The 20,509-nt window shown below is 33.1% G+C and overlaps 1 protein-coding gene and 1 long non-coding RNA gene across 3 annotated transcripts; one reads left to right on the forward strand and one right to left on the reverse strand.

The window, feature by feature from the left end:
- Window positions 1-6,348: 6,348 nt before the first annotated feature.
- Window positions 6,349-10,153, forward strand: LOC7470080 (serine/threonine-protein kinase PBL35). The gene is made up of 6 exons (XM_002324600.4): window positions 6,349-6,888; window positions 7,466-7,785; window positions 7,919-8,054; window positions 8,704-8,837; window positions 8,919-9,042; window positions 9,359-10,153. The coding sequence occupies exons 1-6, from the start codon at window positions 6,768-6,770 to the stop codon at window positions 9,811-9,813; spliced, it is 1,290 nt and encodes a 429-aa protein (XP_002324636.2). The 5' UTR covers window positions 6,349-6,767; the 3' UTR covers window positions 9,814-10,153.
- Window positions 10,154-10,527: 374 nt separating this feature from the next.
- On the reverse strand, window positions 10,528-18,026 carry LOC112325065 (uncharacterized). 2 transcript variants are annotated; one of them, XR_008058124.1, is made up of 3 exons: window positions 16,374-18,026; window positions 13,578-15,155; window positions 10,528-13,497 (listed from the first exon to the last, which is right to left on the reverse strand). It is a non-coding gene; the product is annotated as an uncharacterized LOC112325065 (long non-coding RNA). The 2 variants fall into 2 exon arrangements; XR_008058123.1 differs by having other exon boundaries at window positions 13,578-18,026.
- Between the last annotated feature and the right edge of the window lie 2,483 nt (window positions 18,027-20,509).

Here is a 20,509-nt window from a genome sequence, read left to right on the forward strand (position 1 = left end):
AATCATGAACTCCACCACTTTTAATTCTTATCATTTTCAAACTTATTTAGGGAAAAAACTTATTACTATTTGTTTATTCAAACTTTATCTAATTTAATAAGTATAAAATATATTATTAATTTCAATATAAAGATAATAATATGACATATTTATTATGATAGTAAATTGGTGGCATCATGATATCTCCATGGTAATTGTCATGGTAAATAAAATAATACGGTAATGATTCATATGATGCTAATAATGATGGTAAAGTTTAGAATAATAGTAAATTAAAAAATATTTTTATTTTATTAATAAATAAAGATAATTGTAGTAAGTGATGATAGTACGATAAAGGTGGTTAATGAGAACAAAAATTTAAATATATTTGCAAAAGATATTAACAAAAAATTAAAAGAGAGAGGGTTTTATTGTATCCTCACAAATCATTATTCATTGTAATGATTTTTTTTTTCATTTGTTTTTTTTTAATTCAATTTTATCATTCAAAATTAGATTTATTAGAAATTAAACTTAATTATATTTCTAATTTATTTTATAAGATTATGTCGGTCTCATGACTCGAACTACAAGTTTTATGAGTTAACTCAAGTTTTTTATTCTTATTTTCTTAGTTGAATTTTTTTTCTTCTCAATTTCACCATTCAATATTAAGTTGATTAAAAATTAGGTTTCATGATTTATTTTGGTTTTTTTTATGAGTTGTTTTTTTTTCTTTTTAATCTATTTTTCAATTTCAATTACATCCTTCAACATTAAATTTATCAGGTATCAGACTTCATAATTTTTTTTTAATTTACTTTTTATAAGGTTATCCCAGTTTCACAACTTAAACTGCAGGTTTGACGAGTTAACTCGGTTGATTCGAGTTTTTTTTCTTTTTCTAATTGAATTTTTTTCTCAATTTCATCCTTCAACATTAAGTTGAGTGGAAATTAGGCTTTGTGATTTGTTTCGATTTGTTTTCTATGAGATTATCTCCATCTCATGACTCGGATCACTAGTTTGGTTATTAACTTGAGTTGACTCAAGTTATTTTTTTTCCTTTTTATAATTGATTTTTTTTCAATTTTATTTTTTAACACCGATTTGATTGAAAATTATGATTTATAATTTATTTCAATTTTATTTCTAATTGGGGTTAACCCGGGTTGACTCGGGTTATTTTTCTTGTTTTTTTTTCAATTTATCCTTTAACATTGAATTTATTTGAAAATAAACTTCATAATTTATTTTGATTTACTTTCTTTAGGGGTTATCATAGTCTTATGACTTGACAACATAATAAGAGCCATATTAAATGCTATACGGATATTTGAGAGAAATTTCTTTCTATTTCTTTCTTTCATATTTAAATTCAAGATGATAATATGAAAAACAAACCTATATATTACGTGAATCAATTCTCGAAAAATATAAAGATTCAAAATGCAAGTCATGTGCATTATGCAAATCCATAGGAGGCATGGGGCTTGATAAATTGGAATCTATTGATTTGTATTAACCCATGATTGTAGTCGGAGTTGAGAGCTTTTAGTCACTCACTTTCAATGGCGTTTGATTTCGATCATTTTTCAGTCGACAACTCTATGCAGAAAGTAGATAATTATACAGGTTGATATAATTTTTTCTTTCAATAATATATATATATATATATATTGAAATAAAAAAATTATTACACATTCTCGATGTACTATGGGTAGCTATTATACTGTCAGCCCAGATTTCATGAAGTCAAACAAATCATTTGGTTTGTCAAGAGGCATGGACAAAGCCATTCGCAATATACACTTATACAAGGACGGGGAGGGTATGTATAAGTCTATATATATGTCAAAGCTGCAAAAAAACATATAATCATAGAGGCTTTTTTAATAATATAAGTTTAACCTATAGTATGAAATGTATAGATTATAAGATATATAGTTTTCAACAAACCACAAACTAATATCTATATATCTCCACAATGTCCAGCACGCTGTTCCCACGTCCTTTTTTTTTTTCCTTCCCAATTTCATATGTTGTGCGAAGTGCTTTTAATGTTTAAATGATAAAAAATAACATCACTATAATTTAATCAGCAAAATATAAACATAGATATTTTTTTTTTTAAAAAAAGAAGTTAAGGGTTGTTTTTATATTATAGCCGCAATAGTAAAACATAGTTTTTTTAAAACACGACTCGACCAGCTAGGTCAAGCTAGTGACCAGCTAACTTAGAATTTAACACAAATTTAGTTTTATATCGAATCGACTGAGACTGATCTTGTTAAATCTTATGAATCCTCCAAATTAACTGATGATCTATTCAAAATTCAAGTGAGACTCATTCTATTTTTTTAAATAATATTATTTTAATTTTTTTAAATAATTCTTATTTTGTATTGACTCAAGTCATGAGTTAGATCGACATGCGTCAATATAAACTGATTTACTCAACTTATCATTCAAGTCTTGAATGAGAACAATCTATATCATGTCATATTTATAACTATAGTAAAAACACCAAAAAAAAAAGTTCCAAGACTCAAAATTAGATTTTTTCTATTTTACTCTAGAAATTTTGGGGTTTTATTTCCAAAATGAATTACGAACGCATTCAGATTAGTTAATTTCTTTTAAAAATGCACTATAAAGCAAAACCTGTAGTTCATGCAGGTGATTACCATTGCTCCAAGGCTGAAGTCTCCAAGTCTACATGTCCTAAAGTACTAAATGATTGTATGAAGATTTTCTTGGTCTTGTGTTATCTATGAATTAATATATATATATAAATTAAATAATAGGATCCAATCTTTGACCAGCCAAAAAGTTGAGGAATTTTGCTTCCCATGGTACTATTCCTTTGATGATATGATCGCATGTTATAACCCACAACTTGGCCACCAACTGGGTTATAACTTAAAAGAGGCGTGGATCACCGAAAGCAACATATAGTTGAATTACATATGGAAAAAAAGGAAGAACAATGATAAGAGGATATAACTCCAATGATAGCACACATTTCCCTTGTATTACATCGACAACACACTTTTCTTAACCAGTTGAAAACTGATTTCTTGGCTTCCAAAGTCGTGTGCAAAAAACCAGTCATGTCAATCACTTGGTTTGGTTCCCTTTCTAACCATATATCCACCAACGAGATCCTCAAAAGAACCATGTTGCACAAATACAGAAGGAAGAGAATGTCCATGCCAAACCATCAATGGTAGCTCAGAGATAATGCACTAGTACTTTTTGTTTGTAGCTCGTGTTCATGGAGATAGGGTTTGATGGCTTAATGGGGAGTTTCGATATCTTTTTGGGCCCTAGATAATGCTGAAAATCTGCCCATTTAGCAAATGGTCCATCTCAAAAGGCGTATATGGTGAAATGGTTGGCAGAGCAACACCCTCTCCTTGAAAATATATGCATCTGGACCCTTCTCCTGCACCAAGTATATGCTTTACCTTCAAAAATAGGATTTATTTTTTATTTTTTATTAATATAAATATCCGGGTCAGCTTGTGTGTACATTAACTAATCTCACAGGTCCTGAAATTAATGATTATGCATGTAAGCCTCCAATAACCCTAAAAGAACTCGAATTCATGATCATTAAAAAGCAAATTTAGATCTAACCAATTAAAACAAATTCCAGATGCCTTGTTTGGCCAAATGATGATCTTGAGTGTGCTACGCTAGCAAGTAGAAGTGTTTTCTCTCTAAATCTCCAATCTATGTGGTGGTGAGGGGGTCCTATAGTGGGTCAATACACGTAGTGGGGGCAATGGGCATCTCTTTTTCTCCAACAAGGATCTCGTCAAGTTGCAGGCACAGTGTAGAAAAAAGAATAGGATCTCACGTTGCTTTTCATCGTCCAAAGCATCCATCATAGAGTAGTAACATTTTGTTAAATGGTTGTTGATGAAATGACTTCTCACCAAGCACCCCCCTCTCCCTCCCCCACTCCTTTTTTTCTCCCCCTCCTTTTAAAATACCACCCTTCGATAGAAACCCACCACCTCCATCAAGCCTCCAATGGTCTCCATTCTCCATCAACGTAGGAATATATATATCTACAATCTCATGGCTAGAGAGAGAGTGTGTGCGATGGGATTGCACTCAATTATGCTCCTTGACTATCTTTGCTTTGACCAAACAATAATACAGGCCAAGAATTGTTTGATTAATTTTGATTGTTTTTGACCCTCGACGAGGAAACCTTTTAGCACTATTTTAAAACCAGTCCCAAATATACAAATTGATCCGAGTGTTAGACCGGGTTGATTATTTATAAAATTAAAAAGATAATTAACTTAGTATAATCTAATTAAAAATTCAAATTAACTTGTGATCGAGTCAATCTAGAAAAAACCTATATAATAAAAAAATTGCTTCCATTAAAGTTAATATATATCAATTTATCTAATTCATGATCTGAAATTTGCTTTAAAGAAACAATCAGAGCCATGTTTAAAAACTATGCTTCTATGAAACTAAATCGATCTTATTGCTAATCTCCTTGCATGGAAACCATCTTTAAGCTCAGGTTTCATTAAATACACTCAGTTTGTTATGCAAAGAAGTGTATTGTACTCGAAAGCTAGGGAATTGAGATCATGATGAGCCCATGCCATGCATATCTTCGGTTTTATATACCATGCTGTCCCACACTAATTAATTATGTCAAACCAAAACAAAAAAAAATTATCATAATTTATAATCAATTTAGGTTTGGATGATCAATTAAGATCTGATTATGAAAGGCTTAATTTAAATATGTGAAACCTAATACATTAATTATCATTACATTTATTCACCAAACATGTAAGACTGCTCTACGTACAATATGCTATCCTATTTCTATCGAAATCAAAATAATTGTGTCCTTATTACATTGAACGTTAGATGAGATTGATCGAATTAGACTATTTTTAACTCAATAAATGCTTTTGGAAATATATAAGCCCCTAAATGTAAATATCCACTTTAATAAAATTGATCAAATTCTAGTCTATCAAGCTAAAAATTAATTAATAAATAATATGCAATATAAAAGAATAAAAAATAATGATTTTTGTCCCATGATATATATTGGACAAGCTAGTTCAACCCCGAAGTTAGGACAATATCTTTACTTTGAGAATAATTTTAGACATGATAAGAACCAATCTTTATCTTGTCCAAACATTTCATAACTTATTAAATCATATTCAGAATATATACTAAACATATTCTATCATGTCTTGTCCAACGTGCGAAACATATAATCTAAAAGCAAAAACATTAGAAGTCCAGAAATATGCATGGCGCCGTGAGCAAGCTTTCAAAACAATATTTTCTGATATATTTTTATTTTTCTTCCCAATTAGGTCCTCATTTCAGCAAGAAATTTATTCTTTTGGAAAAATATATATGGAAATATTGGTATATATATATATGTGCTATAAAAATCCAATTCATTGACAGACATAAACTAGCTGGTAGAGTCGTTTGGAGACCATCAATGGAAATTGCCCTTCACAACTTTCAAGCAGTTTTTGAAAATTAAAATAAAGGAATATATACATGAGTTGACAAAAAAAAAAAACTTTCCTTTTCATTTGATTTTGATGAGCCCACAAGATTGAACAAAATATATATATCATAATTACTCTTGTTTCATGATAATACTAAACGTTCGCAAGTGAATTTCACTTTAAAATCATGATTTCATATGTATTTTTAAAATTTATTATTGTAATGTTTTTGTTTTTATTTTTTTTATGTTTAATGTTACTATTGGTCTCATTTCTTGAGACAAATAGTAACATTCGAGGGGAAATTATGAATCTCCTTCAATGTAAAACACCAACATTTGTGGGAGTTATTTTCAGCTTTTAAAATTTAATGTATTTAATGTTTTTAAAAGTATTTTTTATTTGATAGTGTATTAAAATAAATATTTTTTCAGATTTTTTATGTTATTATATTAAAATCATCGGAAAGAACTAGAAAAAAATATATTTTAATATCTTTTAAAGTGAAATATATTTTTAAAATACATCTAAAAATAAAAGCTATTGCACTCTCCTAAACTACTACAATGTTTATTTTTAAATTATAAATAATGAACAATGTTTTTACAAAAATATTTTTTAATTAAAAATATATTAAAATATTTTTTACATTTTTTTATATCATAACATTAAAATTATTAAAAAAATCTAAAAAAAATAATTTAATATTTTTTTAGAAAAAAACAAAATAAAAACAGGGGTTTAATCATGTTACCAAACATAACATTAAAAACAGGAAAGATTCTATTTATAAAAATAACATATAGAAAGCCATGCCAAAGTCTCTATGGACATAGCCTATGTTAGGAATACCTTGTCATACATGGCGACTTTTTTTGATAGTTAGAGAGAGGCAATTCCCATCCCCCACACAAAAGGTTGTGGGAAAAAGTTCTATTTGTACAAACTGCGATGATGGCGATGATGATGCCTGCAATCTCCAACAGGAGCAACAAGACCAGCTCTAACACAAACAATAACAACATTAACATTTTTCATTTCCTTTCTTTCCTCTTCACAGTTCCATATCCCTCTTCCTGTCTCTCTCTCCCTCTCACTTTCTTTTTCTTCTGTTACTAATTCGCTCTTCATCAGTTTACTCATCACATGGCATAACCATGACCAATCCCTACTCGCCTGTCTATCACATCCCATGCAAGTATAGTGACAACCCATGATATAAAATCGGAAAACAAGAAGCCAACAAGGAAACTAAACAAAGTTATGGAGAGCAAGTGCGGTTGCTGGCCTGTCTTAAAACGTGGGGTTAGAGGTTCTCGCAAGTCCTCTGCCTCTAGAGATTCTGCTAACTCTATCCCTCGTACTAGTCTTGTTTATGATGCAGGTGTGTCTTGTAGCTTTTCATTTCTTTTGTGATTTTGAGCTCAAATTGTTGATTCTAGGTTTGTATCAAAGTGTTCCATGCTTATTTTCTAATGGTCTCCTCTGTTTTGATTCTATTATGTTGATTTATTGTGCTATCTGATCACTATAGACTATGTAGTTGGATTCTAAAAGCGGTCGAAAGTTCGCTCTCTTTGTTGAAGTTTTGAAATTTGAGCTCAAAATAATCTCAACCGGCTTTCTTGTATTCTGTCAAATTATGGTAAGCTTGATATTAAGACTACAGATCTCAAGATGGGTTTTTTTGTTGATTCTTTTTCAAAGATCAACTTATTGATTTGCCGGAACTAGGAAATGCAAGTTCCATTTTCAATTCACAAGGTTATAATGATCGAAAACTTGACAACAATCTCTTATTTACGAGTCACAAAACAGAATTTGAGTTTCTCCTGCTCTGCTCAAGATGAATTTTGTATTCCAAATTCCAATGCTCTTTGTACTCAAAACCAATCAAACTGGTAATAAAGTATGTAACTTGTGAATGAAAGAGGGGTCTCACTTTGATTCTGGTGATGCAGCTACTGAAACAAGATATCTAAATGCAAGCAATCGAGAGTTATGTGCTCCTAATGAAGCTCAACTATCCTATGACAATCCTCATCCACCACCCACAGATACCAAATCTCTATGCCAGTCACTTCAGTTTACTTTTCAAGAACTAAAATCAGCAACCGGGAATTTTAGGCCTGATAGCATTCTTGGAGAGGGCGGATTTGGATACGTGTTTAAAGGATGGATAGAGGAGCATGGGACAGCACCAGCAAAACCTGGGTCAGGAATCACAGTTGCGGTGAAGAGTTTAAAGCCAGATGGTCTTCAAGGCCATAGAGAATGGGTGGTTAGTAGAATATCTGCTTTCCTAGGGTTAGTAGATTGATGTCATGGGGTTAGTAGATTGATGTCAGAAAGAAATTGTTGTGTGGATGGGTAGAAGTAAGAGTGTGACATCATGACAATTTACCTTATTGCAGGCTGAAGTTGATTTTCTTGGACAGCTTCATCATCCTAATCTTGTTAAGCTTATTGGTTACTGCATTGAGGATGATCAGCGGCTTCTTGTTTATGAGTTTATGACACGAGGAAGTCTTGAAAATCATCTTTTTAGAAGTAAGTCTTAACAATTTCGTTGCCTTTTCTCTGTTCTCATATAATCATATTTCTATGGAAGATCACTATTTCTATTTCAGAATCTTCCTACTAAATGGTTATAGGCTTAGTTTTCCATCACATGATACATGGAGGATTGTTTTCTCTCCTTTGAAATCCATTTCTCCTTGTTCTTTGTGCCATTTTCTCTCACTAAACTAGCTAATAATGTCATGATGTGAATAGACTTGTTGCGTAGCCTTGGAAGACGTCCATTTTTTTTGTTTTACCTTAAGGACTGTACCTTATAGGTTTTATTCTAGGATTTATAGTGATGGAAGGTTGCTTCTGCATCATTTTATTTGATCGAGTTTCATACTGAGTTTTTATCAGTTATTTGTTTTGTCATTGAAATTGGAAAGGAAAGCACTAGAGACAAAACTGGTCTAAATTTATCTCACAGTGAATGTCATGATTTACTGAATCAGCCAGAAGAAATAAACTGAAAATGTGGATTAGCTACTATATGAAATTGTTTGGGATTTCTTTGAAACTGATGTTATCGATGTTTTAAAAAAAATCTCAATGGTTTTTTTTTTTTTTAATTTTTATTACTTGTTCATTTTCTAGTTTTATGAAGAAAATGCTGATGGTGAAATAATTTTTGAAGGGACAATACCTCTTCCATGGTCCAACAGGATTAAGATTGCACTTGGAGCAGCAAAAGGGTTGGCCTTTCTCCATGGTGGTCCTGAACCAGTTATTTACAGGGATTTTAAGACATCAAACATTTTGCTTGATTCGGTATGTGGTGACCCATATCAACGAATGGCTGCATTGAATCTTTTTCTAGACTGAAGTCCTAATATGGAAATTCTTTTACAGGAATACAATGCAAAGCTTTCAGATTTTGGTCTAGCAAAAGCTGGGCCTCAAGGGGACAAAACTCATGTTTCTACCAGGGTTGTTGGGACATATGGCTATGCTGCTCCAGAGTATGTGATGACAGGTATGGAAGCTGTAATATCTAGTTCGGACCAAACTCTTTTGAAATTATCACTTGTTCAACTAGAAAAACAAGTTTTACTTCCTATATAAAAGTGGAAAAGCACCAGCTGATGAATGAAACTTTGTCGAAGCATCTACCTTTCTATTTTAGACCGTAAGTGAATCATCGAATTGGAGGTTTAAATACAGTACCAGATGGTACATGTCGATCCAACTATAACAAAAGCAGCTATGGAATTCATGTTTCAAGCTTGGATTCAGAACCTGTCCTTGATGGGGATCTAACAAAATTGCACATTTGGCTCCTTTTTTCCCAGGACACTTGACATCTAAGAGTGATGTTTACAGCTTCGGAGTTGTGCTACTTGAGATTCTGACAGGTAGAAGATCAATGGACAAGAAGCGACCTAGTGGTGAACAGAATCTTGTTACATGGGCACGGCCTTATTTAGCTGACAAGAGAAAGATGTACCAGCTAGTGGATCCCAGGTTGGAGCTAAATTACTCCCTTAAAGGGGTCCAGAAAGTTTCTCAGTTGGCTTTCAGCTGCCTCAGTAGGGATTCATATTCCCGCCCCACAATGGATGAAGTTGTGAAAGTTCTCACTCCATTGCAAGATCTTAACGACCTTGCCATTTTATCATACCACTCTCGTTTGTCTCAACAAGGGAAGCGCAAGAAGAAGAGCGAAGGAACACAAAAGCATACGAATGTATCATCCAAAAGCATCAGAGATTCTCCCTTGAATACAGGCAAGCAGCGTTTTAGATAAAAGACAATCAATTCAATCTCCTTGATTGATTCGACTATCAAAAAAACAAAGGTCGGCATTCCGCCTTTGTATATTGGCTATTCTGAAGGGAATATTTGAAGTTTGTTGTATGACATTTGGGTGTTCTAAGATTTGCTGAAGCCGGAAATGCGTATGAAGAACGGTAAATCAGCTTCTATAAAAACTTACATTTAGAGAGCTAACAATCAATTCGGACCTTGCCCGCGAATTGCTGTTGCTGTAATTGAGATATAACTTGTAATCAGATGAAACCTTCCACTTCTAAGATTTCTGTATGCTGCTGTCTGGATGTCAATTGTTTAAAGGTTTTGGAGGTGCACTATGACTTCATCACAAGTATCTTTCATTGATACATAATTAATCTTCCAAAACGAAAGTTTTGGAGGTGCACTATGACTTCATCACAAGTATCTTTCATTGATACAGAATTGATCTTCCAAAACGAAAGTTTCAATCCCTGCCCGTTTTCGATCTTGCTTTAGTTGGGAACCACAAAAGACCTTTCTGTCGAATAAACCTTGTGCATCTCGTATCGATATGTTCTAATGGTTAGGTAATGAAAGTTCAACTGAAGTAGCTGGAATTTTCCGTGCAGCTCCTGCTTAGGGGACTTTGTATTCCTGCTTAATAATGGGTGCAACCGTGCAGGCTCTAGCCTGGATTGGCTATATATAGAAGCTTGCAACTAAGCTATCATATTCAAACTAGAATCTCATTTTGCTTTTAACTTACAATTCACAGAAAGGTTACAGTAAAGGTTTCAAATGACGTGCATTTTATCATATATGCATGCACTCACATTAGAATCTTATCTTGCTTTAATTTATAATGCCAGTCATTTCTTAAAAGGAGACAGTAAAAATTCTCTTTGCTATGTGAATAGTACAGCCATCAGCAACTCCTTTTTAGAATATGCTTGCCATCAGCAACGAACACCATGGCTCTACCTCCAAGTTGTCCATCTCTTTTTTTTGTATGAGAGCACTAAGGCCCCTTTTAGGGCTCTAATTTTCTTACTAAATAGTAATCACTCGCACTGTAAAAGTAATTAGTTACTCAAATCGAAGGTAGTCCGCATGTTAATTTGAAGCCAGCTAGGATACAACATTGAAGGACATAAAGTGAATCAGTTGCTATCACTCAACTGATAGAACTTCAGCATTGATAATGTTCTTATGACTAGTTATATATACGAGAAAATTTATGCTGCTAATACAATAACTATAGTAATATGCTATTAGTTATTTCTTGAAATTCATTTGAAAAAAAAGATAAAGATAAACAAAAAAAATCTTAGGCTGTTCAGAGCAAATGAAGAAATTGCATGATTGGTATGTGACAGGGTTCAGGATCAGCACCTTACAATTTAGCCCAACTAATTGCATCATTTATTGGCCTAGGATTGCAGAACTTACACCCCATGGCACCAGGTCTTGGCATAGGACGGACACTAGATAAGAGCCACTACACTTACCAGCCCAAAGTTTATCAGCCCCAAATCCTCTCCGGATCTCCCAATTCCAAACACGAATATCTCTTCTTCGGCTTCTAGCACTACACTACATGGTTCACTATTTTGCTTGACCTAGGAGGTGTGATGCAGTCTCTGAGAAGCTCAGTTAATCCAACTAGCCCAACACATACACATCTCCATATATTTAGCTTTGAAATGTAGCAACACTATCCCGAAGGCACAGTAATGCCTAGACAGACATGCCCGAACAACATAAAAGCATGTTCATACCCTATATATAGCCTAGTACTTGACACCATTCTTTCTCATTCAACAGTGTAACATCAATTATTAAGGGCTATTATCTTGAATAATTGCCTCTAAACTAGGTCATATAGTGTTTTCCCATATATACCCCCTTTCACATGCGTGGTTCATGGGTATAAAAACATCAATGAACCACTAGGTAGGCAAGGGAGGATGATCAATTTCATACACACACAAACATACTGTCTTCTCGTTGTACTTGCAATTATCATCTTCATCAGTACACTATGCTACATTCAATATATAACATTTAAGGCTGCTTTTCTTATATAGCTTTACTTAAACATCAGATAATCTTCTAGGCTCAATAAATAATTTGTTTTGCAGGTGTTTACGCCTTTCAGCTCAATTATTAGCCGTGAAAAGAACCAAATCCAGTGAAGATTGTCTCAGACCTAGATGGTATGATAGTTCACAAGAGTTGGACTAGTAAAATTAAAATTTGATGTGCATTCGGCTGTTTGCTAGGTCAACTTTATTTTGTTTCGAATTCACAGACTTCCATTTTTGCAACTATAGGCTTAAAAATTTGTTCCAAGAGAACGAGGACAGCTGACAAATTTTGGTCGAAACTAAACCATCAGGGCTTGCTGTTATGTTCTGTCCAAACATAGACTGGTTATATAAAGCCATGGCCACCTCCAAGATGTCTTCTATAGTGCTTCAAGCTGTAGGATATGCTCTACGCAGGGGATTGTTATATAAATCTCCTGGAAACAAAGTTGGCAACTACTCATAATTAAGAACATAAGCAGTGAAGAAATTCTATCAGCTCAGTAATAACTAATAAGCCATGCTTATGCATTCAGTATAGCTTGGCAAATATCATTACAGGCTTTAGGGTTTCTCTTGCTATCTCTTTCTCCTGTCTCTCACAGTCCTCTCTTTTGTTATGTTTAATTCACCAAAATGGTCGGCAGGAGCATTTTCCTTTCCAGATCTAGAATTCGCGTTTTTTTCTATCTTATTTATAGTTTACCTTGAATTTCCACTCATTTTTTAGGTTTTTTTCTCGTCACATGCCTCTTATGTGAGTTTTTCCATGTCTCTCGTAATTTGTCAATAAGTTATGTATTTTTTTTATATATATAATGATATAGTAGAATTAAATTAAAACACCTGATGGAAACTGAAGTAATAAGAACTTACAATTTAAGTATATAAAAAAAGATGTAAATAAATAAAAATCCTCCAATTCAAGATACATTTATAACTTTTAATTAAATCAGAACTTATGTAACTGAAGTTTCTAACTGAGGATTTCAATCAAAAAAAAAATAGTGAAAGGTAAGATAAAAAATCACATCTCAATTATAGATCTTGGACTCGAAGATGAGTCGATTGCAAACTAACCAGATAGACCAATAAAAGTCTTTGTAGAGAAGAATAATAGCCTCACACTAAAAATTGCTTCTGACTGGATAAATAATTTAAACACCCAAACCAATGCATGAATCTATCCTAGAAATTCCATGTAATAATACAGTGATGAAACGGATGATTAATATTCTCAATCTCCTCACAACAACAACAAAAAAACACACAGAGAATCCTTATAATTAATAATCTTCCTCTCAGCTAAAAAACCTTTATTACTGAGACAACCATTAAGCAGAAGCCACATGAACACAAAGGTGCACAACATTTCCAGAGCAAAACAGAAAAAAAGCCCCTAAAATAGATAAATTATCTATAAATTTATAACTTAAATGAATTGAATAAGTACGGAACTATCAAATTTTCATACCTTTTTATTTTCACCTCTAGAAAAAAATAAACCACACTCTACCTCTACAATTAATCTTTTCCACGTATAAAGCTCACGGCACCTGAGACTCTCCTCCAAGTCAAGTCGGCCAAATTATTAATCAGGTTATACACATCTGCAAAGTTAATTGATTGCTGAAAAGAAAGATTAAATAATATAAGAAATAAATTCTGAAGAAGAGCTGACATCACCCACCTTGAGCCCAATGCTGGACTTATTGCTATGCTTTTGCTTATGGAGAAAGCCGAAACAATGCCACGCCATCAACTTCCAATAGATATCTATCAATTGGTTATATATATATAAAATCATCAACTTCTTAATACATTTTTATTATTTGTTGTAGTACCCTTAGCATATTACTAACATTATAATATACAAGTACTACTACTAATAAATAAATTATACCTCAACTTTAATTAAGAAAATAATTAATATTGGTAAAATTCTTAAAAAGAAAATATGAAATTTCAAAAAATATTTATTTAATTTTTGGAATGAATACTGTAGACGATGAATGCTATAATCCTATCAAATAATTACAGCTTCGCCAGCCCAAAACATGTTAGATAAATCATAGTCAAGTGGGATCATGCAAGACTTGAGTCGATCTAGGTTCACTAACTAAAAGTAACATGAGAATTGACACAAATTCCTATGGAGTAGCTAGGAGTAGATGAATGTTATGGTCGGCCATGGAAATTGGATCATTACTATTATTAATATTTTCTACTGCTGTTGTCTGCTGCTAGAGGTTTCAAGGGCCTATTTTCTGAGTTCTCCGGATGTTACAAGCAATAACGCACATGAATTAACTTGTGCTGTTAATCAAGATTGAATCCTATTCCCGAAAGATTTTAATGGCACAATCCATATATTAGAAAATTAAAATCTCTAGATTTCTTGGCGGGTATCATCAAGTACCATTTCCCTGGTTATATGCAACAATGCACAGTAATTAACTCTACAGATTGGAAAAAAAAAAAAAAAAGAAGAAGTTTCGACAACTAGGATCATCTTTAGACTAGTTTGTATGTAAATCGAGATTAAATCTTATTTTCAAAGTATTTTAATGGCATAATCCTCGTATTGGAAGACATATCTAGATATAACTTTAAAATTTGAACTTAAAAGGTTGAGAGGGGAATAAATCTCCTTAATCATATGTCTTGATTACTAGCTAGGGTTAGAAGGTGTGAAAGTTGACACCTTATTAATTAGGTAAGAAAGACGAGAATAATACTTATATTGTAAGTTTTTTTTTTTCAGTTATCATCTTCTTAATGATGCTATTTTAATTTAATTCTACCCAATTACTATATAAAAAAAAAGAGAATATAAGGGCTGAATTAAAGGAAGATATAGGTGATAATTCATGTCCAAAAACCTAAAGAAAAATTTTCTTAAAATGACCCGTCAAAGAGCAATACGTACGTACTAATAAATCTAGACCGTTCCAGAGTTCAATCTAGAAATCAATCTGCATTAATTAGTTTGTTTGAAGCTGGACGGGAACTAACCTAAAAGATAATGGCCGTGGAAAAATCATGCTGGCTTAGCTAGGAAGGGCCCAAAGGGGGGTGAAAATTTAGACTAGTAGCTAGAAGGGAGGGATAAAAATGCAATAGTGATCACTATTTTATCTACAATAATAATGTGCCGACAGAAACCAAATAATGCAACTCACTTTAGAAGCTTCATTGGCGTCCAGCAAAGCACTTCTTTCGAAATCAGCATGTCTTTTTCATTCAGGGATTTCCTTTTCTTTTTTCTCTACCAAGAAGAAGAAGAAGAAGATGGTGTTGAAGCAATTATACGTACGATCAACTAGCTAGATAGGTCATTACCATATTTGTACATATCTCTATATATATCCAAACCCTAGAATTAATGAAGCCATTTATGTATGGTTTAATTTAAGTTTCCCATTAATTTCTATAACAAATTAATATATAGAAACCTCTTTCTTTGTTGGAACAGTGCCATATTGTACAAGGTATTGCTGAAAGTTATTAAGGTATAACGAGATTAATTGTTTCTTATCCTAAAAATGATTCTATATTTACAAGAATTTATATTGAATATTCAGGCTTTATATGCACAGAAAAACCTAATTATGTTTACTTGCATCTATCAAACTTCGAATTAAATAAAGACAAATCATTTGTTTATTTATTTGTGAAACAATATAAAGAATTAAGGAATGTAACATAAATAATGTTGTTTGAAAATATTAACAATTCCGGCCAGTACTAACTTTCTGTTAGTTAGGTTGCGTTTAGTTAAGTTAGTGAAGGATAAATAATATATTTGGTTGAATAAATAAATATATAAATATAAAATAAATTTATTATTGAAATACTTTTAGAATGAATTTCTTTATTCTCAAAAAAATAAAATAGATTCACACTCAAAACATGAAGTATTAGAGGAGATATCGCTACTGTCTGCCTCACTAAACGCTGGAAAACAGAAAAGAAGGATGGATTGATGAATACTATGGCTAATCTAAAGATTTAATTTAATGGGGGATTTAAGGACTCAGCTACTAGTCTATAACCTATCTATTCTTCAATTAAAGTAATTAAAGTAGCTTGTACGATATTCTACTTTCGAGGACTCCTATTATAGATGTTAAACTAAGAACTTATTGTTGTATTGTAATAAAACTTAATAAAATATTAATTAACCCAACAATTCCCTTAAAACATGGCTTGATATCCCATAATGTTACCTTTGAAGATCTCTCCTAGGATTCGATATTTTATGGAAGTGTATATATAAAACTCATACACATATATACTAGCAAGCTCTTTTGCACGTAACTTCAATGTCGAGAGAATTGTCTGTATTCAAATATTTTAATCTTCTAGTGTTTATAAATAATTGGACTATATATAGTGGACTAAACATCCCGTAAACAAGCTATATTAATTAAAGATCCTAATTTATTTATCTATCGATATCAAAGAGAGCAATGGAGTTACATACCTTGTGTACGTACCTAGCTCCCGATAGAACTTAATTCTTGACCTGCATGCTGAATTAGTACAAGGGGAAAATGTACCTCGTCTGCTCAGAATTAGAAGAATAATTATAGTTATTTTATGATATAATTTATTCTATTATTTTATAAATTTTTTTAAATAAAAGTTTTTATACTTAAAATTTACACATATTCATATTATTTTATATTTATTTTTTATTAAATAGAATAAAAATGATGACATTCAATATAGTAATTACTTGATTAATAATATTTAAATAAAATATTAAAGAATCATTTCAATTCAAAAACTTAATTATCAAATAAAATTTTAAAATATATTTTATATTATTTTCTAGTAATAGACCACGGCGGGAAAATGTATCAAATTCATGTATTAATGAGAAGATAGATCAAAGGTTGGAGACATCCGTTTTCAAAAAGAAAATTTTGAGAAGAACATAGACAGAATATACTTTGAGGTGAAAGCTGGAAAAGCAAAGAGCTCTGAAAAGTGATATTGGCGCGGCTCAATCTGAGATCGGATTTTACTTTCACTCGTGTAAATCTGTCTTCGGATTGAACCTCACCAACATCGCTTTCTTTTGTTTCCATAGCATCCAGCAATTATTACAGTGTCTCTTCTTATAAGAAGAGGCAAATGATTATGCAAGAAGAAACATGTACACACAGACACCATGAAAAATTCATGAAAAATAATGCGAACATGGTTTTAGCTTTTATAAAGTCGCAGGCTCGGTACCACTTAATTACCAACTAAAAGGGAAAAGGGTGTACTTGAATAAAGAACTAGCTAGATATGGCCCCAAACTACTTTTCAAGGGACAATAATATGATCATTTAGGGTATCTAGATCTCTTGGTAAGAAAAAGGATGGTGGATTGGTGGAGTAAGAGGTGGAGGTGGTGATCTTGTTGGTGGTTGTAGTCATGGAGTGGGATCTTGATATCATGATCACTTATGATATATTCCTTGAACTCAGTCAATTAACTTCAAGTCTTATTTTCAAAAGCAAAAAGATCCAAGACTTTTTAAGGGACAAATAATAAATATATTCCAAAATATTTATCAAACACGATCGAGTATGAAAATATATCGATTAAAGCAAACCCTATTATTCAATTATAATTAATTAAGTGGGATTCAAAAACAATAGGGGAGAAATAAAACAACAGATCAAAAGCAATAGCAACAAAATAACTACAACTTATTGTTAGTTCCAAACAAAAAGAAAGAGATTATCGTTGCACCAAGAAGAAATTGAAAAACTAGCTATAAAGAGTTGAGCTTATGTTAATAGAGATCAAGTGGGGCGATGCTAATTTGATTAGCATGATCCAGAAACAAAAGCTGGCTATTGGGTTGGATCAGTCAAGATATCATATGGAATGTACAAGCAATCAACTCAACTAAGGTTTGAAGAAGAAGAAGAGAAATAACTAACAAGCTCATGATATTTCTTGATGATGTATAGAATTATAGGAAGAGAAGTCGAGTGATCAAGGCCATAAAGAAGGGACCTGGGACTCGGGGAGAAAGGGAGAGAATGGAGTGAGGAGGCAAGGTGTGGGGGAGGAAGAGAATGTATACTGGTAGGTTTTGCCTCGGGATGAGAAGGTGAAGAAGGTGAGGGGAATGATGTCAAGGGGAGCAACTTACTTTTAGGGTTTCTCATGCTTAGTTTGTACTCAATAAAATCAAACGCATGCCACCTGAAATGTTCCTCTTCACCAAAAAACCCAAACAACTCCTTTTGATTGTACCTTTATTTTAAGAATATATTGATTATATTTTAATACCCGTCTTTTTATATCATCATGCCTTGCATTCCATTTAATTAAATTAACCTTATTGTATTTTATGCTAAAAAGGAGAATAAGATACTTGGCTTATGTGTACCTAAGCATAAACAAATCCTCCTTATGGAAGCCTTATTGTAATGGATAAGTCGTTGAAGAGAAATATCTTAGAATTGAACCACGGGGAGAGATTGAGAGAATTGAACCCATAAATATATTTTCCTAGGCTTCTTAGTTTGCTTTTTTATATATATATAATTTAATTGATTTTGATTTAAATACGTAACTTAATAGGGTAAGGGCTGAGTAACTAATGACAAGACTATTCCATGGAAGGACTGACTACAGGTGTGTAGGCTCTTCCCACAAATTAAGAGACTATCCACTTGGTCACTTGCTACTTGGTAGTGCACAAAATAAGTAGGTAGTCATCGAGAATTCGTACGTAAGAACTAAAGGTGGTCAAAGCCAAAGCCATATTGTGCAAGAAAGAGAGAGAGAGAGAGAGAGAGAGGAATATTGGAAACAAGAGTGCAGAATGTCAGCAAAGAGATTGTCGAGTAGAAAAAAGTTTCCTTTGGAAGGGTTCGTACGAAGCTGATTTTAGCGGTGTTTGCAAATGTTGCATGTTAATTTTTTAAAGTGTTTTTTTTTTTTTGAGAATATATTAAAATATAAAAAAATTTATTTTAAAGAAAACACCATTTAAAATGCAATTCCACGCTCACCCTATGAAACTCATCCATATATTTTGGTGGCGAACAGGCAAAATTGCCAACACCGCAAAGCGGAGACACCGGCGCTAGAGAAGCCCTGCCCTGGGCCTGCACCAAGAGACACTCTTCTTGGGTTTTGCTTTATTTCTTTTAAAAGTCTCTTGTCTTTAATTTAAGGGGTCACTCTTGGCCCTTCTCTCGGGATTTTGGGAAGTGTAAAAGACCCTTTTAATAAAAGAGGCTTAAAGCCTCATGATTTTGGGCGATAAGTTCGCGTGCCACTACCCAAACACAGATTCCCCCACGCCTTGAACCATTCCCACACCTTCTCTTCTCATATTCTTCTTTCCTCACCAGATCCTAGGTCTTTCTCTTCTATTTTTGCTCTCTTTACCTATACTAATGACTTGTGAGGTCAAAAGCAAGCTAGCGCAATTTTGGCTTTTCTTTTGATTATTCTCCTTTCTCATACTTGCATAAGTACCGACACTCCCTTTTTACGTGTGTGATGAAAATGATGTTTTACGGGCACAAAACTTGAATGCTAGGTCATGTCAAGATAAAACAGCATATTACATGTAACAACAACACATGAAGAGGCCGATGAAGGCTTGTTTGGTGCATGTTGTAAAGGATTAGAAACATGTCGGCCGGGATCATGACCTGATTCTCAATAGTTGACATTCAATAGGGATGGATGTTCTTGGATTGAGTTTAAAGACACTTGAGAAAATGAAGTTTTTCAATGGAAAAACTCCCTTGATGCACAGTTCGAGCAACAAATGAAAAGTGAAAGCATGTGTTCCAAAGTCAAATTGATGATTCTTGATTAAAGGGATTGGGCAAAGAGACACCCATGTTCTATTCGTACTTGAGATTTTCTACAAGCTTTTTAATGGGCCATGTTGGCCTTTTTGTTCACGAGGAAAAGCAACATTACAATATTACAAGAAATAAACTAATTCGGCTGGGATTTTTTACCATCTCATTCATCGTGGATTTACACTGTTTGCCTTCTTCTTCTTCTTCTTTTTATCTTTTGACCCCCCCCCCAACTATTTTCTAGTAAGGTCCTTTAACAACAATTGGTTGAAATGAGATTTGCTCTTGATATTTTGGTTTGATTATCTTCATTAGGGTTCTGTTCCTCAATAATTTCTAGTTAAGGGGGCATAAGCACCAAATTGAAAGAAAAAATCACAAGGGACATACTACTTGAACATCAAAATATATAGCTTTCTTTGACTAGCTATCCATTTGAAATATTTAAATTTGAACTGGAGATGATGAAGAGTTATAGGAGCACCGCCATATTTATGATGAAGAGTTAGTGATTTTGAACACACGGGGCTTGTAGCTCAGTGGCCTTGGCAGGCCTTGCACTGCCTGAGTGCCCTGGTTCGAGCCCTCATGTATACCCAGCACTTGAGGGTTTAACTGCTGTGGTCCATCGTGGACTTGTTCCGCCCCCCTCCCGGGTTCGACCCTCTATGTGCACGCTTGTCACCCCCGCGGTGCCTTACCTGCTCCTGGGCTTGCAGGATGTCCAGTGGGCCGTGGGGAATAGTCGTGGTGCGCGTAAGCTGGCCCGGACACCCCACGTGA

This window comes from Populus trichocarpa, chromosome 18 (genome assembly GCF_000002775.5).
Source record: "Populus trichocarpa isolate Nisqually-1 chromosome 18, P.trichocarpa_v4.1, whole genome shotgun sequence".
Lineage (NCBI taxonomy): Eukaryota > Viridiplantae > Streptophyta > Magnoliopsida > Malpighiales > Salicaceae > Populus > Populus trichocarpa.